General features: G+C 53.9%; 4 protein-coding genes across 4 annotated transcripts; 2 read left to right on the forward strand and 2 right to left on the reverse strand.

Moving 5' to 3' along the window:
• Positions 1-330: 330 nt before the first annotated feature.
• On the forward strand, positions 331-2,423 carry EsH8_IV_000381 (protein GPI10; the record flags this gene model as incomplete). The annotated part of the gene is made up of 4 exons (XM_083265271.1): positions 331-543; positions 648-869; positions 993-1,183; positions 1,244-2,423. 4 exons carry the CDS (start codon positions 331-333, stop codon positions 2,421-2,423), a joined length of 1,806 nt encoding a protein of 601 aa, XP_083124166.1.
• Positions 2,424-3,197: 774 nt separating this feature from the next.
• EsH8_IV_000382 (Rho GTPase-activating protein) lies at positions 3,198-6,126 on the reverse strand (the record flags this gene model as incomplete). Its single annotated transcript, XM_083265272.1, has 3 exons — positions 3,198-5,434; positions 5,490-5,648; positions 5,979-6,126. 3 exons carry the CDS (start codon positions 6,124-6,126, stop codon positions 3,198-3,200), a joined length of 2,544 nt encoding a protein of 847 aa, XP_083124167.1.
• Positions 6,127-14,085: 7,959 nt separating this feature from the next.
• On the forward strand, positions 14,086-16,116 carry EsH8_IV_000383 (uncharacterized protein; the record flags this gene model as incomplete). The annotated part of the gene is made up of 4 exons (XM_083265273.1): positions 14,086-14,256; positions 14,321-14,473; positions 14,532-15,096; positions 15,731-16,116. 4 exons carry the CDS (start codon positions 14,086-14,088, stop codon positions 16,114-16,116), a joined length of 1,275 nt encoding a protein of 424 aa, XP_083124168.1.
• Positions 16,117-20,683: 4,567 nt separating this feature from the next.
• EsH8_IV_000384 (alpha-glucosidase) lies at positions 20,684-22,435 on the reverse strand (the record flags this gene model as incomplete). The annotated part of the gene is made up of 1 exon (XM_083265274.1): positions 20,684-22,435. One exon carries the CDS (start codon positions 22,433-22,435, stop codon positions 20,684-20,686), a length of 1,752 nt encoding a protein of 583 aa, XP_083124169.1.
• Between the last annotated feature and the right edge of the window lie 891 nt (positions 22,436-23,326).

Raw genomic sequence — 23,326 nt, forward strand, 5'->3', positions numbered from 1 at the left:
TCATCCCAGTCTCGTCTCGACATTCCATTAGCGATCAGGACCATTACCCGTCGGGCTTCCATCTCCGTCCTGGCTGACGACCACAAAAAAACAGCATAGAAGAAAAAATAAGTCCTGTACTTATTCAGGAGTGACACAACATCAGCACGCACCGACACACACCCACGCGCACACACCACTCCCACACGCCTCCTCCTGACTCGCCCCATCCAACACCTTCACGTCCATTCAATGCGTGCCGCCCGACCGATGATTACGCAATAGCTTCCGTCCATACCCCCGCTACAGCCTCTTCGCCGCTGCCGCCGCCGGCCACAAGGGGTGTCCACAATGGCTTCCGTCGGCTCCCCGCCCGCCCCCGAACTCCTAATGGCAGTTCGTAACGAGCACAACAAGCCCTCCGTCTTCCGGTCCCTCCTCATCATCCGTCTCCTCAACGCCTGGTGGGTCCTCACTTTTTTCCAGCCCGATGAGTACTTTCAGGCCCTGGAGCCCGCCTGGCGCATGGCCTTTGGTGACAACAGTGGTGCCTGGATCACCTGGGTGAGTCTTGTAATTTCCCACGTTGCAGTTGCAGTGTATTCACCATTCATGTCATCATCATCGTTACATTGCCGCTTGTGAGTGATATTAAACAACCTTCCCAGGAATGGAAAAACCAGCTCCGCTCCTCGTTGCACCCCGCTCTCTTCGCCGCCGTTTACACCCTCGCAGACTTAGTAGCCCGCCCGCTCCCATTCGCCAGGCCATGGCTCCTGCTCGCCGCTCCGAAGGCCGCCCAGGCCGTCTTTGCTGCCGCCGGCGACTGGTACACCTGGCAGCTGGCCGTCAAGATCTACGGCCCCGATAGTTCAGTCTCGTGGTTTGCTGTAAGTCCTTCGCCCTCCTTCCTAAGTCCGAACCACCATGGCAACAAAGTCGCCTCTTATGGGCGACAATTTTTTCCTTCTTTTTTTTGGTATTAGTTGGAAAGATGCTCACGATTCCCATAGTTGTTCATGAACATGTTCAGTCCATTCCAATGGTACTGCTCAACAAGAACTTTCTCCAACTCGATGGAGACAACTCTTACCATCATGGCTCTCAGCTACTGGCCATGGGAGCTTCTTGGCGAGAGAAAGCTTGAAAAGGAGAACCCGAAGTCTGCAAATTCCATCTTGCACACGCCGGGGACTCTGAAAAGGTCCGTCTTTCATGTGAATTCAAATTCACCCAGGAATTCCTACTTATGGAAACTTCACAGCCTCCGCTTGTCCCTCACTCTTGCAGCTATCGCCGTCCTCCTACGCCCCACGAACATCATCATCTGGGCAACGATTGCAATCGCCACGGTATCCCGACCCCTCTTCACCCGCTCCTCCGTCCTTACGGCGCAAACCATCTTCATCCTTGTCCGCGAGGCCATCCTATGCGGCGTCCTCGCCCTCTCCCTCTCCCTTGCCTCAGACCGACTCTACTTTGGCGAATGGACATTCCCGCCCTACAAGTTCCTCTACTTCAACCTCTCCCAGTCCCTCGCCGTCTTCTACGGCCGCAACGATTGGCATTACTACCTTTCCCAGGGCCTCCCCCTCCTCTCCATGGCCTATCTCCCCTTCGTCCTGGTATCCCTCTACTCGCCTCCGTCGACTTCTTCCAAGATCCGCACCCTGACCCTCAAGACCCTCTCATGGGTCGTATACGCCATGATCGCGACCCTCTCCCTAGTCTCCCACAAGGAAGTCCGCTTCATTTACCCCCTCCTCCCCATCCTCCACGTCCTCGCCGCCGCGCCCCTGACCGACTTCTTCACCACCTCGGCTCCCGCAGCGACCCCCAAATCCCCGCTCCCGAAGCCCAGACTCCGCCACAAGCGCCTTCTGACCTCCGCCCTGGCCCTCCACGCCATCCTCTCCTTCTTCTTGACCCTCCTCCACCAGCCTGCGCCTCTTACCGTGCTCGCCTTCCTGCGCAAATCCTACTCCCGCCTTCACCCCGCCCCGTCACCGGCGGCCTTAAACTCCTCGGAAGAACTCTTCGCCCTCTTCCTGACCCCCTGCCACTCGACCCCCTGGCGCTCCCACCTAGTCCACCCGACCCTCCGCGCTCGCGCCCTCACCTGCGAGCCGCCCCTACACACGGAACCCAACTCTCCCGAACGCCTCAACTACCGCGACGAGGCAGACCGCTTCTACGACGACCCCCAGCTCTTCATGTCCACCGAGCTCTGGCCCCTTGCAGCCGAGGAAATTCCCCGCTATATCGTCGGCTTCGAGGGCATCGAGCCCTGGCTCCTGGAATTCTTCAACGGGCCTCACGGCCACGCCTTTGGCGTCCGTCCAGAACGCGTCTGGCAGGGTTGGAACGGCTTTTTCAATGAGGACTCCCGCCGGCGGGGGAAGCTCATCGTTTGGGACACGGGACTGCACACCACCGTGTCTTGATCAGTGTATAAAACACCACCTAAAAGAGGAGAGGGGATTCACCACTCTCCCCTCCCCCTTTTATTTGTCCTTTTTCGAATGCTGGCGTGTCGAAACCATTAACCGGACGGCATGGGTCTAGGCTGACCGGATTGAAAAATGCCCGATGTAGGTATATATTCAGTCACCATGGGAAGCAGGTTCGTCTACCTAAAAAGTTGAATCTCCGTCGTGGCACCCCACCACGTCCGAATTTGGCCTGTATTGAAAAATGGAGGTCATGCGGAGCCAACGAATAATCTCAGATCACCTCAAGTGTGTATATGCTCAAAGCATAAAGTGCTTCTGCGGCTTCAAATCACAAATACGACCCGAAGGATTTACTACATATGCCCGAGTGAAATCAAGAGCTACTCATTGTGAATACGAAACAAATCCTTTCTTTTCCTAAACCATGAATACCTATCCCATGAACGTTAGGGGGACTGGACTACACTTGACAACGCCAACTTGACAATAATCCTTCATAGCGAGCGAGCCCGTGGGCAATGCGTCGCCTACACCAAGCCAGAGAATCGAACAACTCCATACACTATGATTCACACATGTCTCCTTTTGATATCAACGTGGAACCTTGGAAGGGGGGGAAAGTCTCATCTTGACTCCCATTCTGCTTCTTTCAAACCCTGAACACGCGTCATCATGTCCAAAGACGAAGCGTGATCCCAAAATTTGCCCAAAAAATGCCTCTCCCCTCCATGCGTTTCGTATTTTTGTCTTCGAATGATATTACAACTACCGAGATGCATCGGGTTGTGGCTCTTCAGGCGGTGCTATTTCCGGTTGAGATGCTGCTGCAAGTTGAGACGCCGCTGGTGGAGATGCTGCTGGCTGAATTGCTGCTGGCAGAGCTGTTACTGATTCGACTGCTGCTGACTCCACTACTGCTGGCTGAACTGCTGCCGGCTGGACTATAGTTGACTGAACTACGGTTGGCTGGGCCGTTGCCGGTTGGGCCGTTGCTGGTTGCGGTAGTGGTGGGACGGGGTGAGCTGGAGCGTGGCTCTGCGCTTTCTCTTCGGGCTCTCTCCGTAGGTCCAAACTCTTGCCTCTCCCCGACATGATGCTAGAGCCCCCTAGAGAAGACTGTCGATCTGCTGGAGGCGACTTGTTTCGTCTTTGCTCGGCGCTTTCCTTGGCCTCTCGGTACTTATTCCTAATCCAACCTATAGGACCCTTGGCTTCGTCCTTGCCGTCCTTTTCGCGGCCATCCCGGCCAGATTCATGGCTGCTTTGTGCCTCGGCATATTGCATCGGGGCATCGGAGCTTTCGCCAGTGAAGCTCTTGCGTGGTTTATATCCGCCACTGCCAATCGAAGTCGTGCTGACATCGGCATTGTCGTTGGACCCAAAAGCCAGTCGCGGCGAGGTCACCGACGGGTACTGGTGCTCGTGGTGGTTCCTTTGACGTGACAGCCTCCACCTTCTCTTCTTGTCTTTTTCCGGTTCATTCGTCTCTGCCGAGTTCGTCATGATGGACTCTTCAGTCTGATCAAAGTCAGAACCTTCGTTAAATGATGAATGGAGAGAGGTTGGAGGCGATTTTTTCGCCTTGAGGGTCTGCTCAGGGTGCAAGGTGCTACTTGAAGGGACCTGGGATGCGCGCGGGGTGGGTTCCGATGGTGTGTCAAATGCAATGGATTGCTGGCCGACCGGAAGGGAATCGTGCTCGGGGATTGGACCGCCCACCTGGTCCAGGGGATTGGGGGCCTCAATGCTAGGGGACACGGCGGCTGAGTGCGTACCGGGCAAAGATGCAGCCGAGCTTTGCGCGCTCGGGTTCAAACTCCCTGGAACCCGCTTCTTCTTCAGCTTGTTCGGTTGCCTCCTCTCGCCCTCTCCGGTGGGAGACCTTTGAAATATGCTCGGGAGGACCCTTTCCTTGACGGGTGTCGTAGCCTCGCTCGGGTCAAGCAGTCTTTCCTGGCTCCTGCCGGCCGTACCGGCAGCGGTCGGGGCTAGCCCGGATGTGCCTATCGCAGCTGGCGTAGGCGAAATACTCGAGACTGAAGGCGACTGGTCGGGTGCTTCGACAAGCTCTTCTGTCGTCATCGGAATCATGGGCTCTCGAGGGGATGAGCCAGGAACAGGCGATGCATCACGCCTGAATCTTCCTGTCTGAAGAGCAGGGGATTTCTTAGAAGGAACCGTGTTGCTCCTGCCGAGGCCGCTGTTCGGTGTGGGGGCGAGCGCCGGGCTACTGGGGGTCGTCGATCCTTCATGGTGCGAGTGTCGCGAAGATGTCGATCGGTTTCTCCTGACCATACCTTCTCTTCTTACGCTCTCGGCACCAGCACTCGCATTGGACGCAGAACGCCCCAAACCCGATGTCCTGTTGGGGTTGGGGGTCACCGGCCCACTCGCAGCGGGTGGGGGTGTGCCCTTCTCAATCAACTGCTTTGTCTTCTCGTCAGTGGCCGTGCCCTGCATGCCAATCAAGAAGTGATCCTGGTTTTCGATGAGAAAGATGAGGACGCATTGGTTCAGACGGTACTCTTCGGGTGCCATGGCGTGTTGGGGGTGTGAGAGCATGCCAGGTTGGAAGATGGCTGCTAGGTTCTGAGAGTTCATTCTGTTCTCTTCCGACTTGGCGGCAAAAACTGCCAACAGGTCCAAGATGTACAGCAGCAGCTGACGGTTCAGCGGCGGAAGCTCTGTGATTAGCCTCTGGTACTTGATAATGGCGGCTTGCTCGTCGAAGTTTTCGACGAATTGCGGTCCTTCAGCATCGCCAACTGCTTGCCTTGTGGCGCCCCGCAAAGGTTCCCTGAACTTTTCATACAGATCCAAAGGCACCACAGGTTCGGGAAGGTCATTCAAATATCGTCGAAGGACGTTGGCAGCATCATGTACCGTGTAGTTGTCCCACACCAGGCCCTTGCCATAGCGATCGGGTGAGTCAAAGATCTGCTTCAGTTCCTTGATTCGCTTCTCGGAGCCGCTGAGGCGAAAGATACCCTCTACCGCAGTAGCTAGAATGGAGTGTGAGTATGCCATGGGAAGTGAACCAAAGTTGCGCGCACGTACCCTTTTCCTTCAAGAATACGCCACACTTGGCGACAACAATCGGAACGTAGCCATAGATGTAGCTCTTCCCGTTCTCGTCGACGAGGGAGATCGCAACGTTGGCATAGGTGATGCTCTGGCGCAGCGGAACGCCGAAAATGCCGTGGGGGCGGTTTTCTGCTGAAGATTGTTTAGCTCTCGAAATGAAGTTGGTTGCTACTGCCGTAGCTGCGCGGGTCCGCTTAGCACACTGGCGCACAGGCTTGGTGATGGACAGGGACAGCCTGTTGGGCAAACAAGCCAGGCTTGTGGTGGTAGAGGTTGTCGCATCACTTGAGGCGACGACTCCGGGTTGGATCGGGTCGCTTGGCTAGACTATGTGGGCATCCTGTAACAGCAGAACGAGAGTGAGGGGGGTAGCCGATGTATCCATTGTCTCGTCGACATCTTCACTGAAGAGGGGCTGTATCGGTGGTGCAGATTGCGATACAAAAGTAGAAGGGGCTCTACCATGATGTTCCTGATGCTTCGAAGGTAGTTTGAAGCCTTTCCACCACGATTTCAAGTCTCTCTTGTTTGGAGTCGAGGGCCCGGCAGTCGCAGTCGAGGTGCTCGTGGGCTGGAAAGCCTGGTTGGGGGGAGGAGCAGCGGACGTCATCGCAATGACGGGGCGCAGGTGGTCGAAGCTCAATTATCGTGTCGTTGCCAGCGTCCTAATCGCAGTCGTAGGAAACGAAGGCAGACAAAGTGTGTCAAGCGACGAGAAAAGAAGAAAAGAAAGGAGGGTAATTGAACGACGACCCGAATCGATGCAGTAGGCAGAGTCGGTGCAGCTAGTATTCGATATTGTGTCAATCGGTCGGTCGGACGGTCGGTCGCTTGGTCGCTTGGTGGTGTTTTGCACTGGGTTAGGTTGCTAGGAAGGTATTGGGTGAGAGCATGCGCTAGGATAGGATGCGACGCGCAGGCGGTGATTGGGCGGGGGGGGTGCTTTTGGCGCGCGAATGTTCTCTTTGTCGAGTGAAGCGCTCCAGGAGCAGTCTGCGGTTTCCGCCCTTTTACTGCGACAGTTCTGTGGTCGGTGTCATGAGGAGGCTCTGGCTGTGGGCAGAACAGAACGGGAAGAGCGAACGACGAAAGAGCTCCCGTGTAGGTGAGGCGGTCCAGGTGTTTTGGCAGCGTTGACCAAAGGCAGCAACTGGTAGGCGACGAGGATGCGGAGCTGGGGGGGAAGGCGGAAGTCGGTAAGACACGAGCTGTGCGTTAGTGGGATTTTAACGACAGACAATGATGAAAGCGAGTGACGTTTCCGAATGATGCGCGCGACGACAAAGTTGAATGTCGAAAGACGTCGGCAAAGAAGGCCAAAAAAGAAGATGCCTCTTTTTTTTTCCCACTCTCTGGAGGAAAGTTTGAATCGAGTAGAAGGGGGCAAGCGAGGTAGGTGCACTCCGGTAAGGTAAGCAAGAGAGAGGGAAGGTGAGTAAAGTAGAGGCAGAGGCAGAGGCAGAGGCAGACGAAGGGGGTGCAGGTGCAGGTGCCAGTGCCAGTGCCAGTGCAAGCTGCAGGGCAAAGGTCTAGGTCCAGGTCGGCACCAGGTCTAAGTCCAAGGTCCAGGCCGGGCGCGCGGGCGCGTGGGTGTGTGTGCGTGTGCGTGTTTGTGTACTGTGTGTGCGTAAGTCGGGTAATGTAAGGTACCTCCAAGGCAATACAATGTAAAGGCGAGGTGAGGTAGGCGGGCGAAGTGGTGTGCAGTAGGATCGTGTGTGTACCGGACGGGGTGTCGTCAGTGGTGATGACTCTAGGCTTTTTTTTATTTTATTAAAGGCTCGCCTGGTCAAAACAGCCAGTACATCAGCCCCGGGTTGGTATAGCGAGGTAGAGTAAGTGAGTAAGGGGAGTTGTGTATTCCCAGAACCATCCGGTTTGTACAATGAGCGAAGCGATGTACCAATGCGGCGACCAGAGTATTATGTTGGACATCTAGGGGTGACAATGAAGCGGGAGCATCAGGTACAAAATGTAGGTGCAAATCAGAGCAGCGTGGCTCGAGCAGAACAGAGCAGCCGACAGAGCATGCAACGTGGACAGCGGCCCGCGGACAATGCAACAAAAAACAAAAAACAAAACCCCACAGCTAGCAACACGGCATCAACAGGTAGGCAGATAGACAGGCAGCACAACTAAGGCATCGGCGGCGGCGGCAACAGACTCTGAAAATACGGGACGGGATGGGTAACCCGGGCGAAGGTAGCAGGGTTATCGCCGGTCAGGTGGTCTGGTAGGGCAGCGGCGACGAGGGTGATGCGGACTGACCCAATGACAAGGCCAGCGCCGGGCATCTGATGGGCGGGCAGGGCTTCGGCAGGGAAGAGGGCGAGAAACAGAGGAGTCGTGGGAGGAAACGGAGAGTGGGAGCGGGAGTGGGAACGGGGCATAGTGCATGGTCGTCGTGATGGTAGTGTACATACAGAGCAGAAGCGCGAGTAGCACACATGGGGACATGTATGTTCCTTGCCTGTCGGCCTGCCTCTCTGCCTGCCTGCCCAAGACAGGCCAGGCCTTCCCAGGCACTCAAGGTGGGGAGAAAGACCGAGTCGAGGCCCCAGGCCTGCAGCGGACAAAGTGTGCTAATGCTGCGCAGTTACGTGGGACGTGGGACGAAGGCCGTTGAACTGTTGGCGGGCGGAGACGGCTGGGTATTGCTCGTCGCCTCCGTCTCTTGTCACTGGTTGTCCGTCACTGGGCACGTCCCCGAGCCAGAGCCAGAGGAGAAGGGGGGCACTTTGTTCGCCGCAGTTGCTGACACGCTGCAAGTGGGTGGTGGACGATGGCGGTACGGACACTTTCTGGCAGGCATGTGCAGTGGCGCCCAGGCTGGTATTCAAGAGTTAGTGTGCATGCTTGCTACCACCTACCTACCTGCCTCATGTCAGTGGTGGTAAGAGTGTGCACTAATCACTGAGGGAAAGGGAAGGTTCAACGGGCTGACAATGAATGACATCCACTTCCGCATCTCCAGTCCCCGAGTGCCGTATTTTCCATGCTGCCATGCTCCGTGCAGGGTTGAGTAGTGTACACCTTGTGTGGAAATGGCTGGCAAAGGTACCTTTTTGGGGCATTTTGACTCTGTGGGGCGCCGCCAGGAAGGATCAAATGGGATGAGGCCTGGGCCACCTGGGCTCTGGGGGAAGGCAGAAGAGGGAAGGAGCCTAGCGACAAAAGGGAAGGGAGTCGGGACAAGAAGGGGTGGCCCTGGCGCTGGGAGCTCTCAGCGAGATGAGACTGACGAGATGATGTGGGCCTTGGTCCGCGCCCCACCGTCGAGGGGAGGGTTTTTGGAGGACCGGATCAATAAAGCAATCACACTCAATCAATCATCACTCCAGTCCACATCAGTAGTATCCGTATGAGCCTTGAAGCCAGTCCAGAGCCACGACGGGACGCAGAGATTTCACACAACGCCTGGCAGGGGAACTTTGACTTGACGTCGGGCCAAGGAGCCATGCAGGAGCCATGTCCGAGGTACCTACCCATACACACAACCATACATATATACATGGAAAATACGGGGACATGTACTAGGTATGTACACATATACATTCAGCCATACATTCATGTGCCTGGCCAATGTCTTCTGGTTTTCCGCAACCCGTGCGTGGAATGAATGAATGGCCTGCTCTGCTTCCTCTACCTGCCGACGTCTGTTTGATGACTGAGGGCAACCGGATGCCAGCAATTCTCCGCCACGAAGCCATCTCTGGCCGGCTACATAGCTACGACTTACCCCATGCCATCCGCGGTGACGTCTCTCAATATAGACTTGCGCACTTCCCAATAATCATTGAGTGCTGACATGCGTCATCTCCTTTACCTTACATGAGATACCCTTAAACGTCTATATTGGACCGGCGGATTTGACCGTTCGCTGCCAAGGCCCCTCTTCCCCTCTTCAGCCCCCTCGCCCGTCGTCGAAAGCCTCGCGCGAGTCAAGTCTTCAGGCGGGTAAGCCCCTCCTTGAAAGCTTACATACACCATACACCGTCGCTCACAGCGTCCCGGGCGCTGCAGCCGGCCCAAGGGCCAATAAATGATCAAAACGGCTCATCCATGGTTGATGCCCGCTGCTACGTGGGTAGTGATGGGAGCTTGGGCTCTCAGACACGGACCCGAAAGAATCGGGAAATGAAAGAGAGAGAAAAAACATAAACAATTCCCCAAATCAACAAACAAAGAGGTGATTACAGGCGAAAAGAAAAACAAACACGGATGCAGGGAGCAACTCTCCGTCATTGACGGCGACACCATTGAAAGCCAAGCGTCAGATCGGGAAGTCCAATTTTAATTACATCCTTCTGTTCGTCGTCGTCATCGTCAATAACAGTATCAACGACACCTCTTGCGCTTCTTCCTGCGTGTCGTGATACCGACATCTCAGTATCACTTTGCTCATCTCCAGCCAATGTTTTATGCAGACGCCCAATCCAGCAGGAAGGGGTTAAGGGGTCTCAGGCATGTTCGGACAACCAAGACAAAAGGAATGAATGCGCCGCCCGAGTACCTGCATTGACATCCGTTCATCTCGTCCAATCCGGATGCCACTGACAGACGCACCCCGGGCATCTCTTTCCTTGCCGACCTTTTCCTTCCCCAACGAGAAAAAGAAAGTGCATTTGACATGCGAGCGCTGCAACATCAGGCAAGCCTGTTATTATCTTCATTTTTTCTAATCTCGTCAACCCCCCCCCCCCCCCCCCGAACGAATTGTCGGCTGCAGCTCCCCATCTGCGTTGGCCGATATCGTAGGTCATTCCATCAAAAACCCCATCCAGCCGCCTAGGTATAGAGAGAGAGAGCCAGAAGAGCTCTGTACTTGGCTTCACTTTCCTTGGCATATGTTTGCTTCACCGGCCCAGCGAGCCTTTCCGTGTCTCACACCTCTGTCTCTCGTCGCCTTTCAAAGCTGGGCCGGCCCTCCTCTTTGTTCGACACTCCCGTATCTGGGTCCTTGGGCCCGGCATCCTTTCGCATTCCATACACAACCTGCTTCCGGCCGGTGGATCTTCTGTTATCGGCCTTGGACACCACTCAAACTACGGATACCGTGCCATGATCAGCCGGTGGATGCTACTGTAACTACATCATTATTCTCCCTGATGTCAGGTTTCGCTTCTCTTGGACGGGAAGGAGTTCGTCACGACTTGACCTCAGGTCGCAGTCCATTCCCTGGTCCAGCCCGAACCCCGTCTCTGAAAAGGCAAAAGCTGCTGTCGATCTTCTCGCCAGCGCCGAGCTATACCTCCTGCCGAATGGGACTATGCCGGTGCGGCCACGCCTTGCAGCCATGAACGTCAACCGACCGACGTCGGGCATTAGAGCAGACACCGACCCTAAGATATGGAGCGCATCAAGCACAACATGGTGCTCCCGTAGGCCGTAGGGCAGAACGTCGGACTCCCGTTTAATCACCACTCTACCTACCTCTAGTGCGATGCAACATGACGAGCCATGCTAGGCACTGCATCTCAGACACCTTACCCTCGGCTCAGCTTGTCACCTGTGGCTAGATACCATGCCACTTCCCAGCTTCGGGTCGAAACATTATCCTGCAACCGACAGAGTCTAGGCGCCAGGGGCTGCCCCAGATACGCACTTCATAGCGGACACCGACGACCCATCAACCGACTGGTTGGACGTTGTCTGACAGTTTCGACGCCATTGTCTTGGATTCCCCTCCCCGTCCCTGCAGAGAGTGGCGGATAAAAGAAGACAGCTAGGGCTTCTGGGACTTCTCGGCCCGGCGTTGAGTCACTGGCGATAAATTAAACCTGTGGGCGCTGAAAAGCATCGCAACGCAACACAACCCAATCCAATCCAGCCCATCTAGCCTCCACAGAGCCCAGATGCTGGATCTTGCCGAACATCCATCGGTCCAACCATTGATCTATCCCTCCATCTCCATTTTCAGGGACTGGCGGGTCGCAGCGGTCCCGATATACCCCGGCGTTACTTACCGCCAAAAGACGATTCCCAGCCTCCTTGCGGTATTCCGCAGGTACATCCCATGGCATCGCCCGTGCAATGTTCCACTCACAAGCTCCCACACCCACGGCTACCCAATGACGTCGTGCACCTGCGGCCTTGACAACGATGCCACTGTCCCCGCCAAGTTTATGTCAACGGTCTTGAGGGCTTGAAAGAGCTTGTTGCCCCGACGCCCTTCCCGGCCTCTGTCCCCTCCCGCCTTCCCGCGCAAATGTCGGCGTGTGCCGCCCACTGCCACCGCACAATACCACGCCACACTCTACGTACCATCCATCGTGAGGACCCCTTCATAATGCCGTCAATGAGCCAATACCGGGTTCATGCTGTTTCCATAATTAGAACCAAATCCTTCCACCATGCAGGGACGCACAGCGCCCGTTCCCAGGTCAAAATGCCGTGTTGCCTCATCCGAAAAAAAATTCGTGTCCCACGAGTAGCAAGTGGGATTCGGCATCACTTTTCGTGGCCGCATGCACCTCTGGGTATTCCGCGAGCAAGCTTACCAAAAATTGGGGGTGGCGCAGAACCAAGGAACCTCGACAACTAACAGCCAATTCGCTACAGCTCGCCCGCTATCAGGCTATGTACACCCTGCTCTCTTGTCGTCACGTTTCCTGGACGCTCGCGACTAGCCCATGGGCCAGGGACGACTGCAGGAAGTGAAACAAGCTAGCAATTGAAACAGAAGGATTTCTCTAGAAGTTGGTGTCGACAAGGCTGAAATGGCATGCCACCGCCGGCCGATACGAGCCGACTCTGATGCACCATGACAACTTCACCTCCTTGATAGGCAACAGCAAATCCACATATCAACCTGTTATGAGAACCAAAAACGCGGGGTAGAAGGCAAGAGAGGGGGGGCATAGCCACTCGTTCATACATCATGCGCACATGACTTGTATGATGCCTGTTGGTTTCTTAATTGGCAGTCCGTATTGCGCAAGTGTGGAGGCTACAAACTGTCTGGGAGACTTTTCAACTTGGCAACTTGTACATGTGGACGCTCGACATTGGCCATGTTTTGGTTCTTATCGTCACTTTATGCACAGCGTTTTGCTTCGATTCCGAGTAGATCTTGGGACGGTTGCTGCTTTACCTGGGTCGATACGAGTGGTTAGCGCTGACGAGGCAGCAGCTGGTCGGTTATCTAATGTCCGCTTGTGTGATGCTGAGGGGCCCAGTGATTCTGGACGGCGCAATCAGCAAATTGCAAGATTGCAGTATGAGGCTCTGGTGGGCTAAGTCTCACTTGGCCCAGGCAACTGGATGGCCAAGGTCCAATTGTTGGTCTTCGTGATCAGTTGAGTGAGCTCAGAAGGTCTCGAAGAAGATCACACATCTTTGAGTTTGTCACATAACCCTGGGTTTCTACATTTGGAATCCCGGTATTGGGGGAACCTCTCATGGTGCCGTGCTTAAAGTGTCATCCAAACTTGCGTCCTGCATTTGTACGCTGATTCTATGTTGACATCTAACATGCGTGTACTAGACTGGCCTCTTTTGGCAAAAGTCGTCGCGGAAGGGTTTATATTTTATGTTCAAGGGATATTTCCCAGGCCTCTTTTAATTTCTACCAGTAGTTAAGGTACTGATATTAGGGAGAAAGGAGGGGAAGAGAGGAGATGAGCAATGGGGACGGTTCCTTTCGAGGTGGTCCATCGAGGAGAGCATAGATAAAACAACCTTTGCAGAGGCGCGGACATCGCGATGCCTCATTTCCACCGTCTCGGGTACAATCTGAAAACAGCGCCTTTTTCGGTTTGGCCCTTGTGAATCAACTCGAAAGGCTCCCGGTCCATTTTTTTTATTTTCTTTCCGCTTTTCTTTCTTTTCCAGAAGACTAGAGGATCAAGTCTTCGCTTGCCAGTCTGAACTGTTCGGGTATGTCTCGAAGAATGATTAACCTTTCCAAAGGCTTACTGGTGCGTTTGAGTATGGTGCAACAGTTGAAATGATTCCTTTTGAGCTTTCCCGGAGGAGTACAGACGATGCTGGTTTTCCTCCTTGATACCTCACAAGTATTGGTCAACAATACCATGTAAGCGGAAATTCTGTAAGAGGTCCATTCATATGCCAGTGTTAAAATCCGGAATCATACGGGACTTGGTTGCGTTGCCCCTCGCCTCTTCAAAAATGGCAAGGACTTCATGAACACTGTTGACCAATGTGAAGGGGTGTCGGTGAACTGTGCCGATCAACTTAGAAGCAAGCGCGGCAAGTCACCTAAAAAATGACAATAATACAATGTCGTGATTCAAATCACTTGACTGAGTTAACGGTCCCAAATGACTAGTCTAGAGGCTCGATGGGCTTTCGCAAAATATTCTCCTCATTGTATTAGGGAAGTGACTTTGAGTAGAAGGAGACATGCCAAACTGCAGTTGAGATCGGCATGCTTAGGTATGGTCCGTGCACCGGCATTTGGAGGGGAGCTTCAGCCACGGTGGCTTGACCCTGCAACGACATCATCAGCTTCAAACACTTGTCCACCAAGCCTCCTTCCCAGACTTTCAGCCAAATAATAATTCGACAGTGCTCAAAGTCCAGGAGAAACTACACGAGGGTGGTCACAATGGCGCGGTTATCATCGACATCACAACTTGCGCCTAGCGCCTCTCCCGAAAAGGGCGCGGCGGAGCTCAGCCAACTCCTCCACCGACTCGACCAGACGATCCTCCACGCGGATCAGGACCGCGAGCGCAGGTTACGGGCCAGTGAATTCGAGAGGGCGCGGCTGAACTCGGTATGGCCTCCATTTTATACCAAAATCAGGCAAAAGACACTCGCTAACACCCTTTTCATTGCAGAATCTCGAGTATGCGCGGAGCCTCCTCACGAGAGTCGAACAGGAGACGCTGCACGTCAAGCTTCTCACCCGACGGCAGGATATGCAAGTCGACCTGAACCAGAAACGGGAACTACTGGAGCGCCTTGTGGATAGAATGCATGACATAGAGCAGGTGCGTCTTGGGGGACTTTGCGGAAGAGGGGGGGGGTGCTGATACTAATGCGCGATAGTTGCATGAGGAAGACGACGACAACAGCTCAGATGGCGAGGACATCCTGGCCGAAATCATACCAACACCGAGTGAGAGCATGGATTCGCGGTCGACGGACATACCCACGGAAGACACCGGCGACCAGGACGAGGACGAGGAGCCAGAGCCCGAGATACCAGACCTCCCGCCGCCAGTCTCCGCCCCGCCGGCCGAGGAGTATGCCTCTTCAGCAAAAGACCCATCACCACCACATCAACCACCACCAAACTCCGACTCAGCTACAACAACGACCCAAACACTCCGCTCGCGCGGTCCCGCCCGCCCCGACTCCCCATCCGCAATGACCACAGCAACAGCGCGCGCGGCCCTCTTCGCCTCCCGACGCTCCAACACCATCAAATCCACGGCATCAGCACCGGCGTCGTCAACGGCGACGGCCGAGGCGATCTTGGATCACCAGCGCGCCGAGCAGGATGCGCTGTCCGAGTCGATCTTGAAGATGGCGGGCGCGCTGAAAGCCAGCTCGCAGAAGTTCTCAGACTCGCTCGAGCAGGACAAGAACGTACTGTCGCGCGCGGGTGAGGGTATGGACAAGACCGAAAGGGGGATGGATGCGGCGAGTCGGAGGATGGGGACGCTGAGGAAGATGACGGAGGGGAAGGGGTGGTGGGGCCGGATGATACTATATGCGTGGGTATACGGCCTCATGGTTGCGTTGGTTTTGTTAGTATTTGTGATGCCCAAGTTGAGATTCTAGGGCAGGAGCGGGGGAAAGATGGCACCTCCTGGTATCAGCGGGCTGGGAGGGTTTGTGTGCATCATTATCATACTTTTGGGCGTCAAATCTGGGCTGGATCGGTTCAGTGGTTTCGGCCATTGCGTGGGCGTCATCGTAAAAGACGACAGGATTTATACGAAGCCATTCACTTCATTGCCTGCTTATTTAGGTATTGATATTTCCCCCCTCCGTGGTTCTTGGAAGCCGAACCATCTCGTCAAACAAACTTCCAAGTCAACCTAGTCCTTACCCTCCAAAGCCATGCCAGAAGAGACATCTTGGCTTGTTGCCGAGTCCCTTTTATCTTGTCCACATTTGCCTCCAGGAGCAGCTGTGGTGTCCTCTGTACCAGGTATGAACCGATCACAAACCGACCCACCAGATAACACACATGGTAAATGCCACCGCAGTAAAAGCCTGAGTGGCACTGCTCACTATAGTACCTTTTGACGACGGCGGCTCAGTCGACATCGTTGACGCTTCGGACGAAGAGGGAGAGGCTGGCGAGGAGGGCCTCGTTGCTTGGAAAGTTGAAATGATTGGGGAGGGCGGGGGCTCGGAAGACAGTCTACAGGGCTCCGAGGTGGACGTCGTCGAAGGGGCTTTAGGTATGGATACGGCGTATCTCTCAGAAGACAGGGTCACGACGGACTTGGACCTAAGCTCGGTTCCGAAGCAAACCAGGCCAGTTCTCTGGTACACGCCCTCGCCGTGCAGGAGAGTTCCACAGACGGGCTTATTGCCGGCACTGCACAGCCCATCAGTCGTCAAGCTTCTTGCCAGCTTTTTGCCATTTGATCCAACCGACGGGTCCCCGGCCACTTAATATGAAAAGGAGAACCCCTTTTAAGAGAAGCAAAAAACTGAGACGTACCAGCAGAGGGTTCTCAATGGAGGGCTCCTGGCCAAGGCACACACGGGCGCGGAAGGACCCAAGCAAGTGGAATACAGCCCTCCGCAAAGCCATGGGTTCGTGGTCTTGCAGGCGGCTTCTCGGTTGGGGCCGCTACAGGTAACCGCCGCAAGGGCTAGTAATGGCATCGTCAGTTTATCAAGCCCTTTCTTGTGGAATAACGGGGTGGGGAGAAGGGGGCGCGGCTTGGATATCGCAGCAATTCCACCAGGAAACTTACACCCGCCACTGCTGAAAAACCCGCAAGTTTCCCTGCCCCCGCCTTGGGCTTTAGCATCCGAGTCTCTGAGTTTCAAACTCGGGGCCGGCGTCGGGGTCAGCGATCCGCTGTTCCCGACGGCGAATTGCTCACCCGCGGATGTCAGTCTTGCTGGCAGGTAGATGTCGGCGTTGGCAAGCCCCATCGCTTCTGCCACGGACGGTATGCCTACGAGAGCAAGCAGGACCAAGTGATGGCGCATTTTTGGGGAGCGCAGAATTGTAGTCAATATGCCGCGAAGCAGTCGAGGGTTACGGGTTGTCAGTGAGCCAAAAGATGGGCCACAGTTTGTTTTCTAATGGAAGATGTCTGAAATAAAAGGCGTCTGAGAATACCAACATGCGCTGTCTACTATGCTAGGTGCTATCTTGTTTTAGAAGCCAATATCCTTCTGGGTCGAAGAAACCGAGCAAACACATGGCGACCCTTGCATATATTCAAACTAGGTAGCACGCGAAAGTTAACCTCTCTTTGTATCTCATACTGAAAGACTCGTCTATGGATTTGTCTGTCATGGTTCAATGAAATTGGATTTCCATGCCACGTTACATGAATAACCGCTTGAGCTCATACCTTGCGATCTCGGTCATTACCGAGCTCTATGTCTATTAAAGGGCAATATATTTAGTATTAGATCCAAGAATCGTGCTGAGATGCTCTAAAGGCAGCACTCAGGTCAAGCCACCTTTGGGGGAGAGGTTCAACCGCCTAAAATAACGGACAGATAAAGACGTGTGTAAACTAAATGCAACAAGACACCAGTATTCGTCTTAATGCAAGCTGACAAGGTCACACATGGTGTTTTGTAAACCCATTCTCTAGGTATCTCTGTTCGACCCTGCCGGCCGAGCTGAGGCAGGTTTTCATTGTTGAGCCCACACGCCCTGGAGACATTACCAGTTATGATGAATAACGAACGACTGATAATTGAGAAATCAGTGATGTAGATAGATACCGTTCAAGGTCTGAGTGGATCGTGACAGTAGGCCGTCTTCATGTTTTTGTTATTCGGCCCCTGTCCATTCGCCCGGGAATTTCTACTCCATGATTTACGCCTCGGTCGCGTACCAACAAATTACTACTAAGAACGACGGAAACATCATGTTAACCACATGATTTCAATTACGGTGAACACCTGGGCGGTGTCATTAGTGTTTGTGATACGCGATCTAACATTTTTCTAAGGAATAAAACTCGTGAAACCATTCAGAACATCCCACTTTCCCAGTACTGATTCGACTCCAACTCTTCCCTGCAATGACCTGCTAAAAGGACGATATCTTCACCAATCAATCCAACTCAGCTGGCTTGTTTGGACTTCCTATGGCATTGTTCGCCGGCGCTTGACATGTTTCCTCTGACGGAGATGCTGGGGGCACAGGCTTATAGCTACAACGATCCTCGATACCTTCTTTCCCTTGCCTTGGAGTGGCACATCGCTGGCCACCCGGAAACTCATGGTTCAGGGACGGCGATATTTGATCGCCAAATCCACGGGCTGGCGTCGAGGCTCGCCTTCGTCGCACGACGAGCCAGACCGCGACACAGCCGGATATGGCCACTATGGCGATACTGCCCAGCACGCCGCCGATGATGGCACCTGTCGGCGAAGGGTGGGGTTGAGGGCTATCCTCAGTCGGTGCCGGTGTGCTTGTTGATGAGGGTAAGGCCGAGGACGGGGCTGCCGGTGCGGAGGAGGTTGAACCATTGGATGTCGACGAGATCGATGTAGTGGCGGTTTCGATTGAAGGAGAAACGGTTTGGTCTTTCGCTGTTTGTAACCGCACGATGGGATCCCAGGAGAGACCCTTGTTACGACACCCGAAGAGTGTTTTCTCGCCCAGAGCGCCCTCGTCCCTAATAAATGTCTGACACTCCCCACTCCAATCATCCAATTTGGAACTGTCAAACTCGTAAGCCACCAATGTTTCCAGCATTGCGATTCCTAGCAAAATGACAGAATAAAAGGAAACCGTTGCTTGAACACGGCAGGACGTACCAGCAGAGAGTTTGAGGCAGTTTCTTGCTCGGCTGGCATTGCGGATAGCCATGCGGGAAGCATGTCGTATGCGGCTTAGGCCCACAACCAAGATATCCGTTCGAAGCAACACATGCTGAGTCGGCGTCTTCGCATACGCGTGTTCTGATTTCTAAGGACCCTCCAAGGTTCAGCTTCCCGAATCTTTGAATGATGTTTATGCTTCTTGGGTGGGCTTGGGGGCGGGAGGGGACCGACCATTGTCGTTTGAGAGGGTGAAGAACCCACAGGTGTTTGAACCGAGAGTTTCGACGTGAAGCGCGCTCACATCTCTGACTATAATTCCCGGTGCTGAGGTTGGTGCCGGATGAAGGCATGCATTGTAGTTGACGTTGTGCCCTTCAAAAATGTCGACTCTGTGGTTATAGATCTTGTCGATTCCCCTTGCCTGTGTCGTTGACACACCGCTTGCAATGACGAGCAGAACCGAAAAGGTTTGCATCGTGGAGCAACGCAGATGAGGGAGGAAAGGTTTCAGCGAGCGTATTGACAGGTAAAGAGCGAAATGTTCCAAGAGATAACAGGATGGAGATTGGCGAGGGCCCCATCTTGAGTTTTATTCGCAGCTTTGGTCACTGTTTTGTCCGTGGTTGTGTAATTAACGGCCTGAAAAGTCCTCGATTTCTTCCAAATGTGGAACAAACATTTGCAAAATAAGTATTTGCTCGTTGTTTTCTGTCCTAAACATTAAGCTTCCTTCGTGGGACTAAACATCGTATATCTCTGGCTATCTGGTGTCTAATTATCCCTTGCTTCATGACAGGTTGATGGGGCGTTACTTGTCCTTGGTCTATATCCTATTCTCTTTGGAACTTCCATAGGGTCCATCTTGGCGTCGAGAAGTGGCGACATTACACTGAGCGATCGCGGTCTTGCGCCCCAACAGACAAAGAAACAACAAGCCCAAGTTGGTTGTAGCCGGTTCTCCTTTATAAATCATGATTAAATTGTACTTTGGTGCTACATGTCGCCAATTTCGGCTGCGGTATCTTTGAGTAGTTGTAAGTGGGATGTTCATGAGGCTACCTGTTACCTGGGCTCTTGAGATCTCACGTCTACAAAGCAGGATTAACAACCTGCATAGGTTATATTGCAATACACAGCTGACGGAATTGGTGCTGGACATGACTAATCCCCCGTCTTCTCACTACATTGTTCACTCTCTATATACTTAGTAGCTGTTGCTGTTCTTGAAAAGGGTGTAGATCTAGCCGCGGGTGCCTTGAGGGCTAACGTGCCTATTGTACAAGTCTTTTAAGGTCACGATCGGACTGGCTTAGATACAGGACCGGGCGTCAGGAGCCAGAAACAATGAAAAGAAAATTAGGGGGCTTCCAGCTGACCGAAGAAAGGGGTTTGGGATGTGCAAGCACGCAGTTCGGACAGGGGTCCTGGAGCCGCGAAAATCACCTTTAATGTAAGAGTAGCATTGTATCCATTTCCCCGTTTTTAGAACCCTACAGGTTCCCCAGTGCGGGGGTCGAATGCCGGAGGTGTTGGTTGGGGTTGGGGACTCGACCCAGACCATCTAATGCCAGGCCGGATCTTTATTGTCCACATCATCAGGGCTTGTTGGTAATTTACCATTACTCCCGCGAATATGAGCAGAATTCCGTAAGTAAAGAATCAAGTTTAAATCGGTTATGGGAACTAAAAGGGCACGCGGCGTTTAGAGAAAGCTGCTGGGCACTTACAAAAAGACAAGGTCCATAGCCGAGTCGGCTTTCTCCATGTCTTGACCCATGCGCGAAGTGGTGTGAGGTATAGAAAGGAACCATTGAAACTTGCCTTTCAAAATCAGTGATACAAGAAATAATCGTGTAGTTGAATGTAAATTACCTAAAAAGAATGTGGTATATGTTGGGTCCAAGACACAGGCAGAAATGCGACGAGAAGTTAGATGAGGGAGACGGGCAATGGGGTCACCTCTGGGCCAAGCACCACCTCCTTCGCCAACAGCAATAAAGCACCCAAGAGATTGAGTTATCCAAGAAATTGGAATTGAGCTGTCAACAATGTAGTTAAAAATAGAATGAGATGGAAGCTTCGTTCAACCAAAGGAAACAAGCTCAAAAACATAAACATCATAAGCCGGCTGTCTCTCTATCAAACATAAGACATTCTGGACCAGGCATCCTTCATCGTACCAAACACAACCTTTTCCAAGTAAATCCAACCTTGGTTCAGCCCTGTAAATAAAGCCTTCCCTCCCATGGCCTGAGGACGCTCTTGTCGCCCTCCGCAGCAACCCTCTCCTTAACATCGTCATAATTTCCAACCCTAAGCTTCAGCCCCTCACCGGGGATCTCAACCGCCTGCTCCTCGCTCGTAAAGTTCAATGCCACGACTGCACTCCGCCCGTTGCGCGCCTTCCTGTACACGAATGTCTGCTCATTATCTTCATCAAACAGCTCGAAAGCTCCGTGCGTGAGCAGCTCGCCCTCCTCCTTGCGTAGCCTCAGCATCTCTCTCCAAAAGTTCAGCACCGACTGCGGCTCGCGCTCCTGCTTCGCGACGTTGATCTCGGGGTACAGGTCGTGGAGGCGCATCCACGCGCCGTCCTTGCTTTCTGTGAAGCCGGCGAAAGGGGTGTCGTCCCACTGCATCGGGATGCGCGCGTTGTCGCGGCCGAGCAAGTTGATGCTGTCCATGACGTAGTCAAGGAATTTGCCCTCGCCATGCTCCTTCTTGATGTCATTGTAGTAGTTGAGACTCTCAATGTCCTTGTACTCCTCAATTTTCCAGCTCCTCGGTACGTTGGTCATGCCAATCTCCTGGCCCTGGTACACGAAAAGCGTGCCCGTCTGCGAGCACATCATCAGCGCCAGCATCTTGGCCGACAGCTCCCTCCACTCGGGCGCGTCGCTGGCGTACCGCGACACCGAACGGCCCTGGTCGTGGTTCTCGCAGAAGGCCGTCGTCCAGCCGTCCGTCCCCTCGATGAACTGCTGCCACTTGGCCACGACGCGCTTGAGCTCCGGTAGCTTCCACTCCCGCGCCTGATACTTGTACCCCACCCCCTGCCCAATGTCGACGATGTCAAACTGGAAGACCATGTCCAGTTGCCTATCGCTCGCGCTAATGAACTTGAGGACGTGCTGTGGGTCCGGCGTGTGCGGGAGCTCACCAACCGTCACCGTGTCGTAGTTGTTGAGCACTTTGGCGTTCATTTCCCGCAGGAACTCGTGTATCCTCGGGCCGTTGCAGTAGATCATGTACGCCGGCTGCTCGTACGCGTTCTTGTTCATGATGGGCGCGTCCTTGAATTCCACGCCCTTGCTGTACATGTTGACCGTGTCGATCCGGAAACCATCTACGCCCTTGTCGAGCCAGAATCGCATGGCATTTTCGTAGATGGCCTCGCGCGTTTCTTCGTTCTCCCAGTTGAGATCCGGCTGCTCTTTGGCGAAGAGGTGGAGGTAGTACTCGCCCGTCGACTCGTCCCACTCCCACGTGCTACCGCTGAAATGACTTCGCCAATTGGTGGGAGGCAGACGGGTGCCGTCTTCGGCGTAACGAGGGGGCCGCCAGATGTACCAATCCCGCTTGGGGTTGTTTTTTGAAGACCTGGACTCTTGGAACCATTTGTGCTGGTCCGAAGTGTGATTGACCACCAGATCCAGGATGAGCTTCATTCCCCGCTTGTGGCATTCCTCAATCAGGACTTCCATGTCACGAACGGTACCGTACGGGCGATGGACATCTTGGTAATCGGAAATATCGTATCCCATATCGATTTGAGGGCTTGCATACATGGGAGACACCCATACGATGTCTGTGCCCAAGTCTTTGAGATAGTCGACTTTGCTGATGATGCCCGGGACGTCGCCCAGACCATCTCCGTTGGCATCCTTGAAACTGGCGGGGTAGATCTGGTAGATGACAGCGTCCTTCCACCAGGCCCTGCTAGCGTTATTTAGGGTTATCGAGCCCATCTCTAAAACAGCATCCAGATGGCAATGTTGCCTGTTTGGGGGGGGGATAGGATAAGACTCAATCGAAGGAGAGAAGCGGTAGGTTCAGCACAGCACAGCACAGCACAGCACAGAAATATAAACGGTGGTTAGGTTATGATGAAAGAAGCAATGTCGTGGAGTTCCTCGCTGTTATATAACCTTACCATTCCACAGTTGACCTAGACCCAAAGGCTCCCCTCCCGCGGGTCGAAAGTCAACACCGAGGCGGGACACAAAACGTCGTGCGTATGTGGACACGGCGCGGAAGATCGTCCATTTGATCGCAGGCAGGTGCATGCAAGCGCCGCATGCAGCATCAAGTGTAGCTCGCGCAGGGGGAGGGGTTATGGTTGCTTGACGCAGGGCCAGCCAATGGGCATGGCTTATTGGGAGCTCAATTTTCGCTGGAAAGCCTGGATAAAATAAAGATAGCCCACGCACCGAGACGCGGGTTAATGGTGCGGGCAAACTCTCGCTAAATTGCAGATCTGGGGCGCAACCACAACCACCACTGCACCATGTCTACTCCACCACTTTCCAAACCACATGCAATCCGTGGGGTAGCTGCAATGTCATACATACTCAGGCGAACCTTGGACCGAGAATAGGTGCTTAGTATTGCCACACTGAGCTATATTTCCAGTACTATGTAGTAGTGCCCATGATGCCAAGACCGTCACCCCACGCCGGGGACGTTGAGGGATGCTGACCAGCGTGGCCCAGCCGTCCATGTCTCCAGGCTCCAGGGAATTCATCTTCCGTCTGATAAGCTCAATGGTAGCATTCTAGAGATCTGGGGCGCGGGGTTGATCGCTGAAATTGGGTGCTGACCAAACGTAGCCCAGTCATTCATGACTCCAGACTCCAGGG

Source organism: Colletotrichum jinshuiense, chromosome 4 (assembly GCF_051148585.1).
Source record: "Colletotrichum jinshuiense chromosome 4, complete sequence".
Lineage (NCBI taxonomy): Eukaryota > Fungi > Ascomycota > Sordariomycetes > Glomerellales > Glomerellaceae > Colletotrichum > Colletotrichum jinshuiense.